Source organism: Chinchilla lanigera, unplaced genomic scaffold (genome assembly GCF_000276665.1).
Source record: "Chinchilla lanigera isolate Chin_1 unplaced genomic scaffold, ChiLan1.0 scaffold00007, whole genome shotgun sequence".
In the NCBI taxonomy this organism is placed as follows: domain Eukaryota; kingdom Metazoa; phylum Chordata; class Mammalia; order Rodentia; family Chinchillidae; genus Chinchilla; species Chinchilla lanigera.
The window spans coordinates 23,985,003-24,005,636 of record NW_004955408.1 but is presented as its reverse complement, the minus strand read 5'-3'; the positions used below and the strand labels follow the sequence as shown (position 1 = coordinate 24,005,636).

At 34.1% G+C, this 20,634-nt stretch overlaps 1 protein-coding gene across 4 annotated transcripts in view; it reads right to left on the bottom strand.

The window, feature by feature from the left end:
* Ranbp17 (RAN binding protein 17) overlaps positions 1–20,634 on the bottom strand; it is a 315,493-nt gene that overhangs the window by 87,357 nt on the left and 207,502 nt on the right. For 3 of the 4 annotated variants that reach the window (XM_005376323.1, XM_005376325.1, XM_005376324.1), the window contains 5 exons: positions 20,233–20,292; positions 11,850–11,923; positions 10,830–10,910; positions 1,333–1,396; positions 1,134–1,242 (listed from right to left, as the gene is read on the bottom strand). In XM_005376323.1, coding sequence (XP_005376380.1) covers positions 1,134–1,242; positions 1,333–1,396; positions 10,830–10,910; positions 11,850–11,923; positions 20,233–20,292 — 388 coding nt within the window. The remainder of the gene's footprint in view (positions 1–1,133; positions 1,243–1,332; positions 1,397–10,829; positions 10,911–11,849; positions 11,924–20,232; positions 20,293–20,634) is intronic. The other variant, XM_005376326.2, reaches the window with a different exon arrangement.

Below are 20,634 nucleotides of genomic sequence, written 5' to 3'. Positions count from 1 at the left end.
ACTTCATTTAAGCCTTTTTTATGCATTTCCCCCATGCTATCCATCATACCACTTACATAGTACAATACTTGCCTTTTCACTTCATATTATAACACAAAATTTCATGCATAGTCCTGTCTTCAAACCATCTTTTTTTTTTTTTTTTTTTTTTTTTTTGGTTTTTCTCTGGTACCGGGAACCGAACTCACGACCTTGCGCTTGCCAGGCAGGCGCTTTTGCCACTGAGCTAAATCCCCAGCCCCCTCAAACCATCATTTTTAATGACTACAAATCATTCCATTAAGTAAGTGGGTGGGCCATAATTTTCTAATTCCCTGTAGGACAGTGACAGCAAACCTTTTAGAGCTCTCAATGACACAGTCTGCTGTAACATGTGTGCCATGGGTTCACCCCATCACTGCTATAGGACACTGACATTGTTTCTCTTTTTCCTCTTGTTTGAGTGTTACTATAAACAAGTCTTCCTGTGCTTAAGATTATTCCTAGATTCATAATAGGTGAAATGAATGGGTCAAAGGATACACAAAAAATAACTTTTGAGGTAAAGAACCAAGGTAAGTGCTAAATGAAGTGAAAAATACCATCTAAAGTGCAAAGATTTTGTCTTTAAGCTATGGTGCTAACAAGTAAATGCTCAAATTTTAGAAAGGTACAGAGCCATTGCTAATAAGTTAAATGTAATACCTACTAGTATTGCACTCTTTTATTCACACAAACACAAAATCCACCAAAAAATGTACACATACTTCAGGAAAAGAAAAACAGTATGATGTTTTTTCAACAGATGGTATTGCCCTCATATGGGGGACCCTAGAGGATGTAGTATTTTGCAGAGAACCCACCACACTGCTGGTCCTTAGAGAAGAAAATGAAAATGCATGTGTAGCAATATCAGTGACGAGGGTTACCCAAGCAGCAGTTCACTGTACTAATGTCTGGAAGCTAATGGCCACCGTTTTGTGCACCTCTTGTAATTGTAGAGGCCAACTGTATTAATATCATGATGTCTCAATAAATTTAGTATTAAAATATTTATACAAGTTCTTCTTTTCCTGAAGTGTGTAAGCATTTTTTGGGGCAGACTTTGTATATTGCTGATGGTATAATAATTTAGCTTAAATTCTTAACCTTACCTAGATCTACCATCAGAAGGCGAGTGAGGGCTGTGTAGAAGGTTGTTCGGCATCTGAGGTCACTGAGACTGTAACTGTCATTGATGCCAAGAAAGGGAAAGTGTTCACTCTAATGAAAGTAAAAGAGTAGCCACAGTTACTAATGGTTGACCTAACTATCCAGAAAATTCAAGGCATTAACTAAGGAATTTAGACTTACCGTGTGATTTTTTAGCATGAATTTCACAGCATCTATTTTCACAAGTTTTTTTAAAAGGATATAGGTAATAGAAGTTAAGGAATCTGGGAAAATATATTTGTTTTACCAACACATAATAAATCACAAAATAACACCAAGCTAAAATGGCATTAATTTCTACTTCTGAAGAATAAATATGATTTCAGAGTATTCCTATAGAATACCTTTCATTCTGTTAGAAATGATAATCCATTATTAACCAGTGCAATTACTTTTCCATCTTATACATATTCTAGTTATGGAAAGGAAGAATGAATTTTATAATTAAAACAAGAACTCCTTTACTATTAAAGTCTTAGTGGAAAATTAAAACTGACCCATTTTACATTTTGGTTATAACCTGAGAATTTCTTTTTACTTTGTGTTATTTTATAATAAAATAATTATAAAAGACCCATAATAGGCTATCAAGAAAGAGGGAATTATTGAATTCTAAGAAACGATGAGCTCAGCTGGAAATCTTAGATCAGAATACAGTCAGGAAGATATAGTGGACCGCACACCCTCAAGTGCTGAAGGACAATTTAAAAGTACTAATTTCTCAAGTGTCTATGTGGAAGGCATTTTGCATGTTATTTCACCTAATCTCCACAATTACAATGTTAAATATTATTTATTATTTTTATTTTGTAGAGATAAGAAAACAGAACCTCAGAGAAATTAAGTCACTTTCCTAAGCAAGATTACACAACTATGCACTGATAGCACTGAGATTTGAATTGAGGTTTGATTCTAAAAAACATAATTTTGTAGTGTACCATATTATCACCTGAACAGTTTAAAACTCTGAGAATCAAGGTTGAGCAATTAATTATAAAACAAGAATAGAAGGCCTAAATAATTTCTAGTGTGATGTGGGTCCTAAGCATGTCTGTTTGGTATGCAAAGGCCCTCTTTTCTTACTTTATCATCGTCAAGTGTTTTCTATTGTAGCTATTCCCTATAGTGTTGGTCATGTCTTCTTTTGTTTTGTTTTGTTTTTTTTTTGGGTTTTTCTCCGGTACCGGGAACCGAACTCACGGCCTTGCACTTGCCAGGCAGGTGCTTTTGCCGCTGAGCTAAGTCCCCAGCCCCAAGGTCATGTCTTCTTGAAGACTGTAACATTTGCACATCACTCCATTTATGTTACAATGAATACCGACTCTGCTCTGTCTCATCTCCAAATTTACAATTCTGTTAAGTTGCCTCTGTACAATGGCACTGAAAGGCCTAATTTTGAATTTTAGTTACTCCAGTATGGGTGTAAGAGAGTGAAAAACACACTTGAACACAAGTTAGGAAACGCAGGCTCTCGATCGCCTACATCATTCAAAACAGCTGGATGAGTCTGAGTAATAATATACTCAGCCTGTCTGAACCTCAGCTACCTCTCCAACAAATAAAGATGAAATCTATGCTGAAGCTAACTTCCAGGATTGTCTTAAAAATCAGATGATTCAAAGATCTAGCCAATTATAAATCAGGAAAGAAAACAAAAAGATGCAGAGACTTTATATAATGTCTACTATCTGTAAAGCTAATTCTCACAGTTCTATGAAATAGGCAGTATTATACTTATTTTTCAGATGAGGATACATACTAAAAATAAATAATGAATAACTTTCAAAAAGACAGACAATTAGTATGATTTAGAGTGAAGCCCTTCTGGATCCAAAGTAACTGTTACAGTTGCATATTAAGCATTCATATTTGGCTCACCTTAGCTTTTCTTAGACTATAATCTTTCTAAGGGCAGGGGGTGCATCTATTCATTTTGCTCAGTGCTTTGCTCATGTTGGATAGTCAATACATTGTGTTCTTTTGACAGACTAAAGGCCAACAAGATCAAAGCTGAGAGGTAGCAGGTTTTCTCCCGTCTAAAGATGGTGGATTTGATGATTTTCCAAAATCATCAATCACCAAGCAGAACTGTCAATCAAAGTTCACTCAGTTAAACAAGAGTGGGAATCAATAGACTTAGAAATAGCTTAAGTAATTACCAAATTCAATGCTCTTGAAATTTCAAAGTCAAAAGTGACAGGGTCTATAGGTAATATGAATGTTGCCATTAACAGGGATTTTCCTGTCAGTGATGTTAATAAACAGTAAGTCATATTTTGACAATAGAATATTTATGGATGCAATAAAGAGAACATTCACAGGAAGAATTTCATCTGCCAAAGACATATTTTCTGTAGAACTGCATCTGTGTACTCTGTACCAAGGCCAGCCTAACTGCCTTTTAATTATACCCTAAAGAAAAAATGAGTAAGAATTTTTACTTTTTAAATAAAGAATTAGAAGAATACTTACATTCTCTTACAGAAATTCAACTCCAAACTAGTTATGACCTTAAGAAGATTTGTAATGCTACAAAAAGCATGTGGATACATTTCTATGATCTTTGTACTTTCATCTTACTCTCTAAGAAACTAGGGTTATTATAGGCTGTGTTATTTTAGTTGGGTGGAAGCATTAGATGAATTATGTCAATACTAGGTTAGATTTCAGAGGCCTGCAGCTCACAACAGTAAACAGGGTAATGAGAGTAACTGTAATATCAACAGTACTAGAAGTCTTAAGTAGTAAAAGAGTTTCTTAAAAGTCACACATGAAACAGGTAAATGGTAGAGTCAAGATTCAAATCCAGGTCTGTCTTGATTCTAATGCATAAGCTGTTTTCACTATGTTTTACCATATCCACTTGACTCTAAAGAGGTTAGAGTTTGTTCCTCCAGAGATCACTAGCTTCTTCAAATACAACTAAAACTGGAACTAGGTCTGAGAAGGGTCAGGGAAATCTTTTCTTCTATGAAGAATCAATTCATTAATGTGCCACTATCACATCCATTAGCAAAGTCCATAACCTGTTAAAATTCCCAGGCAATTCCTGATTCCTGTATCTATGTGATTATAAAATAGAAAGATGAAGATGGTCTTATTGATAGCTAGCATAAAAACAGGGGGAGAAAGTTGAGAAAAGATCAAAAGAATGGCGTATCCTTCAGATGGCTGAAAATTCTGAAAATCTGAAACTAAGTTATCTGAGGGCAATAACTTAGTTGAAAATAAATTTGTTTCTTAAATTACACGAGTACCACATACTTTAGTTCAGCAGTAAATACAGCTTCAACTTATAATATCAAACCTTTACTATCTGCCACATTTCATCAAATCCAAACATCACTGATTATTAAAATACCTATGCACTACTAAGAAAGAAAAATGGAATTTAAAATACAACCATAAAATAAATCCTATGTACAAGTGTCAAAATGTGAAAAAACTGTTTTAGAACTGGAATGCTATGCTACACATTCACCAAGTACAAGATGGTGGATAGTGATGCTGATCTAGGCAAATATTTAAGAGACATAGATGTTCAGAGAGAGAGAATGCAGATAGAATTAGATCCTGATAATAGAAAAAATGTTCAAAGATAAGAATACTACATGTCAGAAATTACTTTAGGTAGGTATGGCTACTGAAATACAAATTTAGTTAAAGTAGGATTATGCTCATTAATGCTACCTACTGAACTAAAAAAATTCAAACAGGTATAATTAAGATGAACCATCTTAAGTGATACTAATAATTACTTACAAAGCTCAGGAGTTAAGGCTTACTCACTTAACAGGAGAGATAACAATATAGCCTAAATGCATACTATGTGAAGTTTTGGAAACTACAGAGGACAGAAAAAAATGTTTTAGTCTTCAATAAATTCTAACTTACAGTAGGAGGAAAAAAGACTAGTAAAGACTGAACACTATATTACATCCATATCTGATACACAGATAACAAGTTCAGGAACATTAAGAAAAATAAGATGATGGGAGAGAAATGAAAAGCAATTAGTATTTACTAAGCACTAAATAACTAAGGATTACAACTACTTTAGCATGACTTTACTAAATCTTTAGCAAGAAATGAAAATTTGAAAAAGAGTAGTTGAGCCTAAATGTTTCAAAGCAGGGAGAATGGAGTAAGAAAGATAATAAAGGGTGTCAAGCAGAAGGTAAAATAAAATTTCTTGGCCCAAGTATGAAGTTCAAATTATGAATGTGTGATGGATCAGGAAATTAGCAATAGGAACTCAGTAAGGTACCATTAAAGGACTCAAATTCAAATCAACAATTTTACTTTGATCTAAGAAGCAAATGGAAGTGATTCTGGGCTTCTGGGAAAAGAAATGATAAGATCAAAGGAATACTTGAGGGAGATACTCTTGGTAAGCAAGAATCTAAAAAACATGGTGATGGTCTGAAAAAGGGGGCTACAGACGAGTACAGCAAATTTTCATACTTGTTCTTAGTATAAAAAAATAGATAAACAGAAGAGATAAATTATGTGCCTTTCCCATGGCTGCTAGAAAGCAAAGAAATAAACCAACATTTCTTTTGATGAGAAATGTTAATAGATGTATGCCTGAGGGATGTATGGTGAAACTAGTTTTATTTAACATTATCACAAACCATCTGGAGATGGTGGTACTCAGTGAAATAAAGCAGTGCATTTTAACACTGTTTCACAAAAGGAGAATTACTAGTGTTTATTGTAAAATATTTCTCTATAATAGACCTACCCAATTTTACTTCTTAGTAACTTTCTCATTGTTGAGACACGTACAATTTAAAAGGAATGGTGGTGTATATTGGCTTACTGAATTTTCAGTCCATGGTTGACTGGCTTCATGCAGAAATGGCATGGCAGAAGGGCCTGGACAGAGGAAAGCTCCTCACATCATGGTGACCAGGAAGCAGAAGGAGAAAAGGAGAGCTGGGGAGGAAGATACAGCCTTAGTTCACGCCCCCAGAGACCTACCTCTTCTGACCATACACACCCCCACCACAGTAAGCCAGCTATAGTGTCCCCATAGTCCAAATATCTTCCAAAATCCTCCTTCTGAGCACATGTGTTTTTTTTTTTTTTTTTGGGGGGGGTCATTCTTGATTTTAACCACAACAATTTCCATCCTTCATTGTTATTTCATTCTAGACCTCTGTTTCACCTCTCATCCTCTATTCTTTCCCTGATTCCCATTAAGTTCAGAATTCACACCTGAGTGGTGGAAAGGTCAGGGGCAAGGCAAGGATGTCTGGTTTGCACATTACTTGGTACATGAAAAAGTCTTATACTTACTGGTTCGTTATAATTGGTATCTAAATAATGTTGAATAAAATGGCTCCTTTAAAGTAGTCATAAGCAGTGCCACATATCCACATTGTTTTAATGTGTAGATTTTCAGAAAATTAGTATGTGATTTGAGTGAAATTAAAGAAAACAAAACTGTTGTAATAAAAAGTTAACTTCAGGATCTTAAATATAGGAAAGGAAGTCTGGAATCAAGGTCAATTCTGTTAGAATTTAAAATTTGTAAAGGCATTATTTATATTTTACTTATCCTTTTGTCCTGTATTTAGCAAATGTTTACTGAATATTCATTGAATATGGAAATAAATTTAAAAATCACTATTTTATTTCTATTCAATGTCAAATCTAGATAAGAAGCCATCAGTCCTAAGAAATGTTGAGGTTAACAGTATTAATAAATAATGCATTTGGATAAATTCCTGAATTAATGTAGAATTCTTTCATGGGATTTATTTTTAAGAGGCTAAATGTATTTTGGATTTTCTCCAACCTTTAAAACATTATGTGATAAAGGACAACTACCAACAGGGGGCCTGATACAAAATGAAATTTCCTTTCTTATTATATATCTGAAACCCAACATAAGACATTATAGTGCTCCAAATCTGGATAATGAATTATGCAGAAATATTCAATTATTTTTGAAAGGAAGAAAAACTTCAACTAATGATTAACAAATAATTTTAGATGAGATTGAACACCTTCCTCTGTATTTCTTAGTATTTAAAATTTATTTCATTGCTCTTGTATGATCCTTATTCTCTGGTTTTCCCAGAAACTTCCCTGTTCCAATCACTTGAATAATTTCACCTCTTTCCCTTTTAGATAGAAACTAGAATTTCAGACAAGAAAAAATTTCAAAGAAGAATTCCCAAGCGCTGAACCTGACTGTGGAGAGCCGGCCCTAGACAGAGCCATTTTACCTCCATGCTGTTAGAAAGACATTTAGAATGAAGAAATCTTAAAATTTCATCTTAGAAATTTGAAAATATTAAAAAAGGTACTCAAATGTATTTGCAAAATGTATTACATATGTCCTGTGTAATGAATCTGATAGGAAAACAAATTTTTTTGCAAAAAGTCAGTGAATTTTAAATTTATAATAGTCACCAACTTAGAAAACTCAAATTTGGTAAATGGCAATACTGGGGTAAAAGGCCACAGGCTATTTAGTTATATAACCTGGAGGTCCTGTAATGGATGCCTCCCCAGTTCCCACATTATTGTTCAGAGAACTAGATCACTATATTTCTAAAAATGTCAAGTCTGCTTTTTTGTAGTGTAGACACAGTCCTATGAGGAACTGCTTGTAGGAAAAGTACCTGATTTTCTGATTAGGACACATGATTCTACTCACTCGCTCACTCTCTTTTTCTTTTCCTTTGGTTGTACTGGTGATGAAAGCCAAGATTGTTCTATACTGAGCTATATCCTCAGTCCTTTTTATTTTGAGACAGAATTTCATTAAGTTGCCCAGGCTGGCCTCCAACTTGCAATCCTCCTGCCTCTCTAGTAATGGACCTCAAGCTTGCAATCCTCCTGCCTCTCCAACAGTTGGCGTGACAAGCATGTACCACCATGCTTGGCTCAGCTCTATTCTCCAATTACTTAAAGGCACAAGTTTTTGAAGTATAGTCCACTCTGATACTCACTAAATTTTGAAGCCACTGTTTCAAGGCACCTGAAAGTTTTTCAGCATCTCCTAAAAATGGAAATCTTTTTCAATTTCAATACCAAATAAGTGGTCAGATAAAGAACATCGAAGTTCAGAGACTGGCTATGGACACCAGACATTGAGTAAGGTTCATCCGAAGCACATAAAATAGACAAAGCAAAACAAAACATCTGGAGATATACATTATAAAGAAATGAAGAATATTTTCAAACTTTATTGTATGAAAAATGCTTTTTATTTACTCATCACCAATATTTGAAATAAAAACTAGATTTCCATTAACAGGAGCCAATAGGTGATTATTTTTATCTTACATAACTCTATAGCTGAAGAATGTCTTCTTATTTTTAACACAGAAACAATATATTGCTTTAAAATCAAGATTTAAAAAAACATTCTAATAAAGAAATCGATTGGAAACAACAAAACACAGATTAGGTAACCAGCGACTGCATTGAAATAAATATACCACTCACATATTCCATTATGTAAATGAATTCAAAGATATTTCATGACTGATCAGCTAGAAGGGACATAATGATTTATAATTCAAATAACTGAGCACTGAAATCAAATTGAGCTAATATATATTTCTAAATATGCAAACCTCAAATAATTGTTAAAAAATATAAATCAATGTACCCATGTTGAAACCGTTTGTATCCCTCAGTTTAAAACACTATAGTCTTAAAACTTTTACCTAGTAAATTTTCTGAAAATATGATTTTTTTTAATTAAGTTTAGGAAGTGTTCAAAAGTAATAACAGCTTGTAAAATAAAAGATTAAAATATTTGGGTTAAAGAATATATAGTTGGTATAAAAATGATAGAAAAAGTATCTTAAATAGGACATACAAATACATTAGGTATTATGCAAATTATACTAAAAATAATACAAATCAAACTAATTTCATATTAAATAACAATTTCAACCTAAAAAATAGGATAAATCTAAACAATAGATATATACTATAAAATGACCAAGGCTTCTTTCCAGATAATGTGCACTCAAAGTAATTCATTGTGAAAAGGCCAGAGTTTGCAATACTAGAAGTACTTATAAACCACTTCATATGTTAGAAATAAAGAGTATTTCAGCATTATTATTAGAAAAAAATACAGGTCGAATTTTTTTTAATAAGAAATAATACATATCTTAAAAAGCCAAAATGACCACTGGAATTGGGTTGTACATCACTTTCCAGTAAAAAAGAAAAACAGCCTAGACAGGTGTAATTTATCATTTTTCTGATTTAATATCAAAGAAATATATTAAAATAATAAAAAGAATCCTGAAATCCTCAAAATTTGTAGTGATAAATAGCCCTCCCTGTCTTTATTGCATTATACCTACTAACAGAAATATTGCATGGTGGATTTTGCCAGACAAGGACGATTATTTTCCAATAAAAAGTTGCATATTAAATTCCAGCACAAAAGTGGGTGTCTAATACTTTGGAAATCTTTTATGGTTTGCCAAGGAACACAATTTTAAACTTAACTAATACAAACACATTCCTGGAATGAACCTACATTAAAGCCACCCATTTTCACAATTTGTCCTCATATTAAAATATCAGCTAATTTTAGTGGTTAACTAAATCAACATTTTTCACTGTATCTCTATATTTGATAGCTAACATCTCAAGACAATCACTATTGTTATTTCTTATCAACTATGATCTATTAAAAAAAATGATTTGTTTTTAGACTTCAAAAAATTTGGTAATGTGGAATATGAAATCTTGTTTTAGAGTGCATAAGATGTTGATTCAGTTATCCCAATAAGGAAAACTGTCAAATAGCTTATCATTTTCCCCCCATTATTCTTTTGTGCTTCTGAATTAGTGAAAATCATGTTCTTTTCAACAAAGGGAATACTAGAAATATACAGGGTCTGTCAAAACAATGTATACACACTTCAGGAAAAGAAAAATAGTATGATGTTTTTTCAACAGATGGTGTTACCCTCATGTGGAGGACCCTAGAGGATGTCTTATATCACAGAAATCCACTACACTGCTGGCCCTTAGAGAAGAAACTGAAAATTCATGTTCAGCAACCTTAATGACCAAGGTTACACAAATAGCAGTTTGCCATACTAATAAATGTCTGGAACTAATGGCCATCACTTTGAGCACCTCTTGTAATTGTAGAGGCCCAAGTTAACTTGTACTATATCATAATGTCTCAATAAATTTAATATTAAAGTATTTATACATGTTTTTCTTTTCCTGAAGTGTGTATACTTTTTGGTGGACTCTGTATGTGCTCTTAGGCATTCAGTTTTATAAAGTATTATTTTTACAGTACTTGGACCTTCTTAAAATTAGTTACTTGCTTTCTTTTAGAAAAAATTTCTGACAATTATGAAAAACCATGGACTATTACACGTAGTTGCATATTTTCTTATATAACCATGTATTAACTTGGTTGAGTATAAATAAAGTAGTTAAGAACCTATATATCCACATAAATTCAGTTATGACTTTGACTAAATGCTTCACAGTATACAATTGTTATAAGGCTTTCAAAACCTGTTGTGAACCTTTTAAAAACAAGCATTTATAATAAGCCTAAATGAAAAGACTCAACAATGTCCTTGTTAAGTTGTTAATATATAGTATCAGATATACAGTGAAAAGGATATCCAACAGAAAGATCATTTAGGAACTGAAGAGTCCTTGAAATTACAGGCTCACATCTTCCCCAGTATTTAAGGTTTGTAACACTAAATATAAAACAAAAGTTTTAAATAATAAGGTACTTGCTTATGTAGGGAGAATGACAGAAATACATATATAGTTACATAAGTTAGATGTCCTAAATAGCAAAATGAAAAGCAGGCTCACATTCCAATGGGACACTTCTTTTCAAAATTTTATACAATCTACAATATATACTGCTTTTTAAGTGCTGCATAATTCTGTAACATAGTTGTATAAATTAAAAAGTTTAAGGTTTAACATATTAAGAAATATTAAGTTTGTAACCAAGTGAAAGCAGGCGTTACAGAGGAAGTCAAACAGAAGCTCACAGTTACTGCCAAAAAGAACCATCAAACTGTGACTCCAAAACTCACTTCTCATGATTGTATATCTAGCTTTTTTCCTGTAATCAAGATAGTGCTATCTATTAAACAAATAGGCTGTTTCCAAATGCAAATTTAGGGTAAATATACAAAGTTATATCTATGACTAAAAATCAGCTAGTACTGTAAGTATAACTTAAGGACATTTCCCATAAATATCTCTCTGACAGTCAAAGGTTCCTGTTGGAACAATAAATATCTTGTCTCAAGGCAGTCAGACTTCTCTCAATAATTCTCACTTCACACACTATTCAGTTGGTCTCTAAAATTAAGCATTTTCTTTTTAATTAAAAAAAAGGCTGCCTGACTGACCTGAGGAGTCAACATCTATAAATCCTGTAAAATCATCTTCTGATACTGAACACTACAGGTACATGGATATCTTGATAAATTAAAATGTTCTTTGGATGGCAAGTTTTAAATATGTGAAATTAAGTTTTAACTTAGAACAATGTTAACATCCTAAGAATTAAAGCAACATTTTAAAATGTTGTAAAGAGTTAATATCTGTAAAAAATTTAAAGAGGATTAGATTTAAAACATCAGAAGGAAAAATTCAAAACTACAGTAGAAACTCACATTTTTGTCATGAATGTTTCCAGAACATGGTTGTCATCTGTTATTCCTAAGATTTCTGACATACGGGCATATACCTGCATGAGAAAATTGTATTGTTAAAATTTTTCTTATTAACATATACTTTCAAAAGACTATTCAAATTGAACAAATTAAGATTTAAAGCACTGTTACATCCACATCGAAACAGGGAGTACAAGGAGTAAATGAAAGATTTAAACTTTCTTTATAATTTTAAAATTTATTAACTTTCCTTCCCAGAAGTACTTTTCCTGTTTGAAATATAAACATACACAAACATACTCACACACCCATTTTAACTCCAATTATACCACGTAATGTTTTTTCCACTCAAGGTGGTAACTCACCCCTGCAAAAAGCTGGAAAGTGGAGTCCCTTAACAAAAGGTTGCAATATTTAAAGATCTTTTCGTATATGCTAGATTTCAATAAAATGTTAACTAATTCAAGCGAATGTAAGGCAGTTATAAAAACAAAGATCCAAAATTCAAGATAAATTAAAGAATTTATAGAAATTCTTCTCACATACCCCCTAGTAATGTTCCCCCCAAATGTAGAGGTAGGTCTTACTTTCAACGCTGAAACTGAAATCCCAAGCTCAGGGATTCTCTGTTGAAAACATCAGGCCATGGGAATCCACTAAGCTTCCAATTAGGGATTGTTGGTTGCACAGTTTGGGGTGCAGTATTTCAGTCTCAACCCAAGCCTCAGTAGACTTAAGAACACATATCCCATTTCAAGTGGGAAAATGCTACCAGCAGCCAATGGAACATTCCCTAGCAGCCTGGCAAAGCTGAGAGGTGGGATGACACCTCTACTCCCTGATGCTCTGGTGTGATTTCAGGTCATCCTTGCCAGACACCAGCTGTAAGGGATTTCTCCTATGTGATTTCACATGATTGTGCTTTCTCACCTTCTCCTGATTTACTTATTCCCTAAGTATGGCAACTGAACCTCTACTCCTTGCTCTTTGCTCATATTTAAATACTAACCTGATATTCTGCCAGAAGTCACAATGGTAAGATAAAAATTGTAAGACATCACCCAGAGTTATAGGGTCATACAGAGAAGGGAGGCTGTTCCTTGGAGAAATCATTTAGGTTTTTCTTGGAATTTTTTTATTAGTATACATTTGTTACACATAATAAATATATTTTTTGGTGGAGAATTCATACATAAATACATCAAATCTTGATCCTGTTTATTTCTCCTTTCCCTCTCCCTATCCCCAGATTTTAAACACTATTTGAATCAGAAGCTTGTGTTCCAGCTTTCAACATGAGTCCTATGTCTGGAAGGCTCTTCAGGTTTGGAGGGTGAATAAGAGGAAGAGGATGGGAGAGAAGGAGGGAATGGTAGCGGGGGATAGAAGGAAGGAGGGGGTAGAATGGTGAAGAGAAACAGGGAAAATAGGAAGACTGACATTCAAATTTCTCTTGCCTCTTCTGCTAACTCCCAAGCCCTACAGAAAAGCCTTCCAGTGACTATCTGTAACTTTGCCCATGGGAGCAGGTCTTCATCTCTTGAAAGAGTGAAATGATCACTGTGGCTCCTAAGGAGTCTGGGGCAAAAGTGGAGCTTGGGAAAGGGAACTTACCCACCAATCCTCAGTGATCAGAAACCTTTAAGTATAACGAGGGCTCAGGAGAAGAATGACACGTAGAAAGAGAAGTTTCTTTAGTTCACCAGGATGCAAAACCTCTCATGGATTGGAGTATTAGTATTGGGACCCTTGGAAAATGTGATATTGATATATTTTATGGCACACAAAGTCCTTCACAACTTTCCCCAACCTTTTCCCTCAATTTCAAGCCACAATGAAATACTAAAGGATCACCAAGACTTCTCATTCAATTTCAGATCTCTAAAAGTGCTCATATAGTCTCCATTTTGTCTGAATCAGTCTTCGTTCTCTTCTCTTGATTGCCACTCAAAGCCACGTCTAGAGGACTATCTAGCTTTCTCAGGCAGTATGTGCTGCATTCTCCTCTATGTTCCCATAACATCTGATCCCTCCACCTCCCCAACTACACGCCGAGAGCTCCTTGATGGTCGATACTGTGTCTTACTCTTCATGTTCCAACATCTAAGATGGTATTTGTCAAGTTACTACTACTTGTGTGTTTCATGTGTAATAGCAAAAATCATGGCCTGGATCCAGATTATATAGGATTATATGATAATGTGCGTAATAAGCAATGAAAAATGAAGGATTTTTCCTATTATGCATACACTGGACTCTATAGACAAAAAATGAGAATCATAAATTACAAGTGAAAAAGAAAAGCAGTTACAAAGAACAGCTTATATTATTTTAACCTGTGAATATCTAGTAATTGATTACTATGGTTATTTTTAAACTTTATTTTAACACCCTTGTCCAATAAGGTCTTTCAATAAATCTAGTTTATAAAATCAGACAATACTGAGGGCCTGACACACTACTGCCTCTCTTCCTCTGTCCACTTTGCTCTTTTCCATAGCCACAGACTGTGCCCTTAACTCCAACTGAATTTTAAAGGCACTTTCATTTAATGAAGATGAAAACACGAACGGGTATGTTTTAAACTAGCCTTGCCACAAGTCAAAGCACAAATTCTCATAAAAGTACATACAGAATCATCTTTATAGTTAAATAAAATTAACCATAAATTCCATGTTTTCAAATATCGATTTCTGGAAAGAATATGATCATGTCATTATCTCAACTGGCTTACCTTGCTTTATTTTATAATCTCTGTTATCTCCTATGACTATAATATACTTTTGTAAAACCAAATTTTACACTGTCAGACTACAAAAGCTACCCTTTTAAGGGAAAACTCAGAATTAATTCAAATTCATTTTAACTGTGCCATATTAAATAATAAAAATACAATAATTAAAATGTGATTTTTAACATTTAAAACATTTTCTTCAAAAATATATCTTTCAAAATTGATGGTTCCTACTAGGAGAAATTTTTCTGTTGTGACCCTAGCTTTAAAAAGAGGGGGAAACTAGGCAGGCAGGTCTGTTGTGCTTTGCTGTCAAAACAGTTTCTTAAAGCATCAGATCTGAACCAATAATATACTTTAAAAAACAGACAACATTGACACATGGCAGTGCTTTAATCCACAATTATCCTTGTAACTCCCACCATTCCTTTTATCATCCATTAGCTTTGATTCCCATTATCCCATCTAGAAGTGTGTCAACGCTTTTGTCCTTGGGGATTTCTCCCCACTACCAGGATCTGACAGTCAAGCTTGAGTACTAAACAGGATCATTACCTCTTAAATCCACTTATCTGATCTACTGAATAGCAAATTGAAAAGCTCATTAAGAGCAACAATCTGATTTGTTTTCTCCTGTGACACAGTCACTTAAAATCAATGTATGATTACAGCATTTCTTTTAAAAGACTCACATTTTCCTAGGTACCCTTTTCTTCAGTAAACATGCAGATAATATGAAAATGTCTCCTAATATTTGAAATTTAATTATCCCACAGATATAGATAATCTGAAGGTGGGAAGTAATGTGTTTGGTGAAGAAATATCCACAAAATTGCTTATCATAAACCACAAGTCAAAGAAAACTTTCTAGAGAAAGCAATTCTAACACAACAGAGTTTGTGATACTTTTCTGCATCTTTTATTATTTGCCAAAGATGTTTTTATGATACCAAGGAAGAATGACATCACAGTAACCATTTGAAGGAAGCACACAGGAATTGCCACAGGGACTCAAGAACTCACTCTCAGTTCACAGATTTGTAACCTTTAATTTCAGAATCTATTAAGATAATTTGGTCATAATAAAATCTAGGTAAAAAAAATCTAAGGAGTATGAGACTAAGCCATTAGTCATTCTTCAGAGAAGGGAGGACAATAGATGATATTAGGTAAATGGTTATCCCTTTGGTTATATATTTCACTTAGTCTGAGTTGTACACATTATAACCAAGTTTGTGCCTGCTTCACTTCAGCTCTGCCCCCTCCTTGTCTTCTCTTTTAACATATCTAGTTTCCCTGTCAACAGATACAATATTCTCTCTTTTATCTCAACCATGCATATTACTTAATAAATGTTTGTTAAATGAATAAAAATAATGTTAAAGTATGTATTTTGACCAATCATTTCATTTGTAACTTTTTTTTTTTGGTTTTTCTCCGGTACCGGGAACCGAACTCACGACCTTGCGCATGCCAGGCAGGCGCTTTTGCCGCTGAGCTAAATCCCCAGCCCCAATTTGTAACATTTTTAACTAAAGAAAAACAATCTGTAAAGCCATGCTTTTCTTGTTTTATAAAAGGTATAGTTTTTAATGCTATAAGATGTATTTAATATATTTGTGGAGAAAGCTCTCCCTGCAGATTCAGTAAGAACTTTCTTTCTTTAAATCTTTCTTTAGTGAACCCCTTGTTGCAAAATATGATCTTCCTTATATTAATTTTCCATGTAAATATATGTTTCCTCCACAATATCAAGCATTTGCTCCTGGAGGGCAGGGTAAGTATCTATTTCCACAGCACTTACAACACTGTTTGATAAATTTAACAAAGGAGAAAAAGTATAGATTTTGGTTCCAAAGATAACTAGATTTGAATTCTGGATCTGCCACCAAGTAAATGTTACTAAAAGTCTCTGAATCTTGGTTTCTTATTGGTAAAACAAGAATGATGATGATGATGGTGACAATGACAATGTTGATAATAATACCTACTTTATATGTTTTGGGGAAGATTAAACAATGACCCCTACTCAGAGCTTGGCATTTAGTGCTTGTTTTCCTTGCTATCTTCTTTCATGGACTTCGTGAATATTTGGTGCTAAAATTATTGCTAATACCTTTTCAAGAGAAGGCTCTTCACACAAAAAATAACAGATAAGTAGGAGCTTTTCTTGGAGATTTCTGGACAACAAAAACCTTGAAATTTGCATTAATAACTCTGAAATTTTTAAGTATATGTCAGGGATTGTATCTGTCAAAGGCATAATGCAACTTCTTCAAAATTTCACAATAAAAACCCAAATCCTTTCCAATTCTAAATCATTATTGCCTTAGAAGTAGAAAAATTACCCACTTTAATGTTCTTTGCACCTATCTCTTTCTAGCTCTTTAAATACTGGAAGCTGTTAGAAATATAAGAAATTGTCATTATTACAGGGTTAAAAAAAACATAGCTCCTAAAAAAACTGTTTTCATTTGCTTGTTTTCTTATCCCTATTTATTGTACTGCAAACACTCTTCTAAATTTCAGAAAAGAGCATTTATATATGTATATAATATTTCAATGATCCAATACATTTTCTAACTTCTCAACTAATCAAATGACAAGCATTGCCTCTGTATTTGCTGGCAGCTTCAATGATCTTATATGTGGTTTTTAAAGGGAATCAAAGCCAGACAAGGGAATAAACATGTAAACAGTAACAAGATTCTGAGTTGTAATTTTAACTTGATAATGAATGAAAGCATGTATTATGATAATTTTAGAATTGCTTTCTTTTTCCAGTCTTACTCCTTGGTCTTGGGTATATGCAGAATTGTCTCTAACATTCTGGTTATAACTTTAAAGAAACTAATTATGTCAATTCTTAAAATTGAAGTAGATTATAGAACTGGGAAACCCAGAATATTAGTTCCTAAAGGTTGTATGGATATATAATGACAGTCACAGAAATTCAATAACAGCCCTCTATGAAATGTACTCAAAAGCACCCCATGAAACAAATTAAAAAGAACAATGAATCTCTTATTCTGTGCAAATAAGAAAATAAGAGAAGACGCTAATTCTATAGGCTTTCATAATAGCTATTATAATGAATTAAGATTTTGGATAACGAATTTTCAGAAAATTGCCGTATGTTAATATCCTTAGGCCTTCTATAAATGTTTAAGATGTTATAATTTCTCAAAGAGCTTTAGTATATGGTAAGCAGGCTCCATACAGAAAATTAAGAATGCTGTTGAAATCAACAACATTCTTCCATAAAATATGAATTTTCTCTGAGCCAATTTCTGCTCAAAAACTCATACCAAATAATACAGAAACCGGTATAACAACTACCTCAAATTGTTGTGAATTTTAAAGTATTGTTTCAACTTACTTAAATGATTTACTAATTAAGGTTTTAAACTAGTTATGATTTGGAAAAACAAACCTGTCACAGGAAAGGTTACATTATAGTGAAAAAATTTCTATTCTTTAGTAAGAAAATTTCAAAATTGAACTTGAAGGCACTTATGAAAAAGAAAGCAATTTTCAAATTTTCATTTTGGGTTTCAAGGTCCTTTGAGGTCAATTCAGTACTTTCCATAAGGAAGATCCCATCAAAATAGAAGATGCAGGTAGCAGAGAAAGAAGGAGGGGTACAAGAAGGAAGAGGGAGCACTAATGACTTGGATCTAAACTATATGGAAGACCTGAACTCTTTCATTTACGTATGAGGCAGACTAAAGCATGACCATTGCAAGTAACTTACCACCACATCAAAAGAATTAATGGTACAAACATCACTGCTGCATATTAAATACACAATGATAATGAGTAGATTAACAGTAATCTTACCTATTTTTCCATATCATTAAAAATAACATCACTAAACACAAGACTGAAATAAGACAAACTTTTGCCAGAATTTAATTTGAAAACCTAAATTCGTATTAGAAACTATGTGGTAAAAGGCAAGGGATCTGCTTGCCATATTCAGTAGAATATAGAATGGCATCTGATAAAGAAAAGCTGGCTCTGGACGCATAAAATATGTTAAATTTTCATTTCAATTAGAATATTGAGCCCACCATCTGTGGTGGCCATCTTGCTAAGGGGACATATACCTAACAAATCTCTTAAGAGGCATTCCTAATCTGTTTGAATTAGCTATTGTATAAGAAAACTTGGAGCGTCCAGTTTGGCCTCACATTTCCTTCGCTCCACATCCTGTGGCACAAAGCATGAACTCAGCAGGCCAGGGTGCAGGGCTGCCTGCTGCTTGTGATAATCCCCTCTCCCAGTAGGGGCCTCCACTGATGCATGGCTAAGAACATGTTTCCTCTTTTGCTTGCACCCCAGTGGGGTTTCCATTCCTGACTTGGGCCCAAATCCAGACTGCTAAGGAAGGTGGAAAAGTTAGAAAGCTCCAGACGCTGCCAGATACATTTCTGGATTAGTTTGTAAACAATCACTAATTAGAAAGAGAAATATAGGTGTAGTGTGAAAACCAGGAAGACTGGTAATTTTGGAGATTCTTTTCCTCCCACCTCCAGCCAGATCTAAGGTCTAACTACCACCTGTTCAACAGAAGCTGGCTGTTTGCCTCACTTTCCTTCAGGGAGCCACTGACTAAGAATCTTCACCAGCATGAACCTAATGCCTCCCGACAGGCCTTCACTAGCCAAGAGGGACCTGGGTCGAGTGCACCAGTTATTGGTCACAGGATACACAGCCCACAGAAAGACTCCTGTGGTGCAACCAGCTGAAAGCCAACCAGAGAAGATGGAGAGTGTACATTTGTCTTGACACAGCTTTGCTCATGCTGGCTGCCAACTCACTCCATGTCTTGGGCCAAGCTTCTGTTAAACTAGTCTTCTGTGGATAAAGCCATGGTTTAGCCCTCGATATATATATATTATCTTCCCAAGGCCATTCAAAAAGAAGGTACCATGGCTACAGCACAAGACTACAGGAAAAAGGCTTGACTGTTTTTGAGAGCTTGATTTGAAGGTGCATTTATAATTCTTTATAATAGCAAATTTACAAGACAATATGATTAGATTTTAGAATAAAATAGTTGACCCTCGGTGAACAACATAAGATGGTGATGGCAGAGGTGGGGAATGGACAATAAAATATCCTACTTACTCTAATACTCCATACCTTTTGAAGTTGTCAGAGAGAAACATTTTCTGGCACAAAGGACACAAATGTTTTGGACAGCACCAATAACTAGCTATATACAACTTTACCCTTTCAGGTATGAATATGTGATTAGAATTGGCCACTCAAAAATGTTATAAATAAGAAACCTTGGCTAGGGCTGTGGGTGTAGCTCAGTGGCACAAGAGCCTGCCTGGCAAGTGCAAGGTCCTGAGTTCAATTCCCGGTACCAAAAAAGAAAAAAAAGAAGAAGAAACCTTGGTTGCTTTTCACATGATACAATTATTAGAGTCTCTGCAGTAATAGTGCTTATAAGCTATTGAATACTCAGCTGTAAAACATGCACACTGTAGGACTACATAGTGTACAACAAAGGGAATCAAGCAGGGCACCCTACACTTATCATTGTGCTTGTGCCTATTTTAGTAACAAGAATATGGGGTGTAGTGAGACAAGCATAAAGACTGATGCTTCACCACCATAACCAGTACCTCAACTCACCTTAACTATTTTCCAAGCCTTCTCTGGAACTCTGGATACATCACTCCTCAGGCGTACAACCTAAAAAGCACAGAATTTAAAGACCTAACACCTGATGCCAGGGATAAGAGAAGACCAAAAGGCCTTCCCAACCTCACACACAGGGAAAAAGTAGCTCAAGATTTATTTGGCTGTCACTTAAAATATGCTTAGGTCTTTGATTTTTTTCCTGGAGCCTGCGAGCAGAGGGATAGTGAAGTTCTGCACAAACTCTGGATATGGTTATATGAATTACAATAGGTTTGCTTCAATGTAATAATTTAAGAGACCAATTACTAAAGGCTATCTCTAAAAAATAACAAATCATAAATAATATTTGGCAAGACTATTTTTAAGAATGCCTCAATACTGTTGTTTTTCATG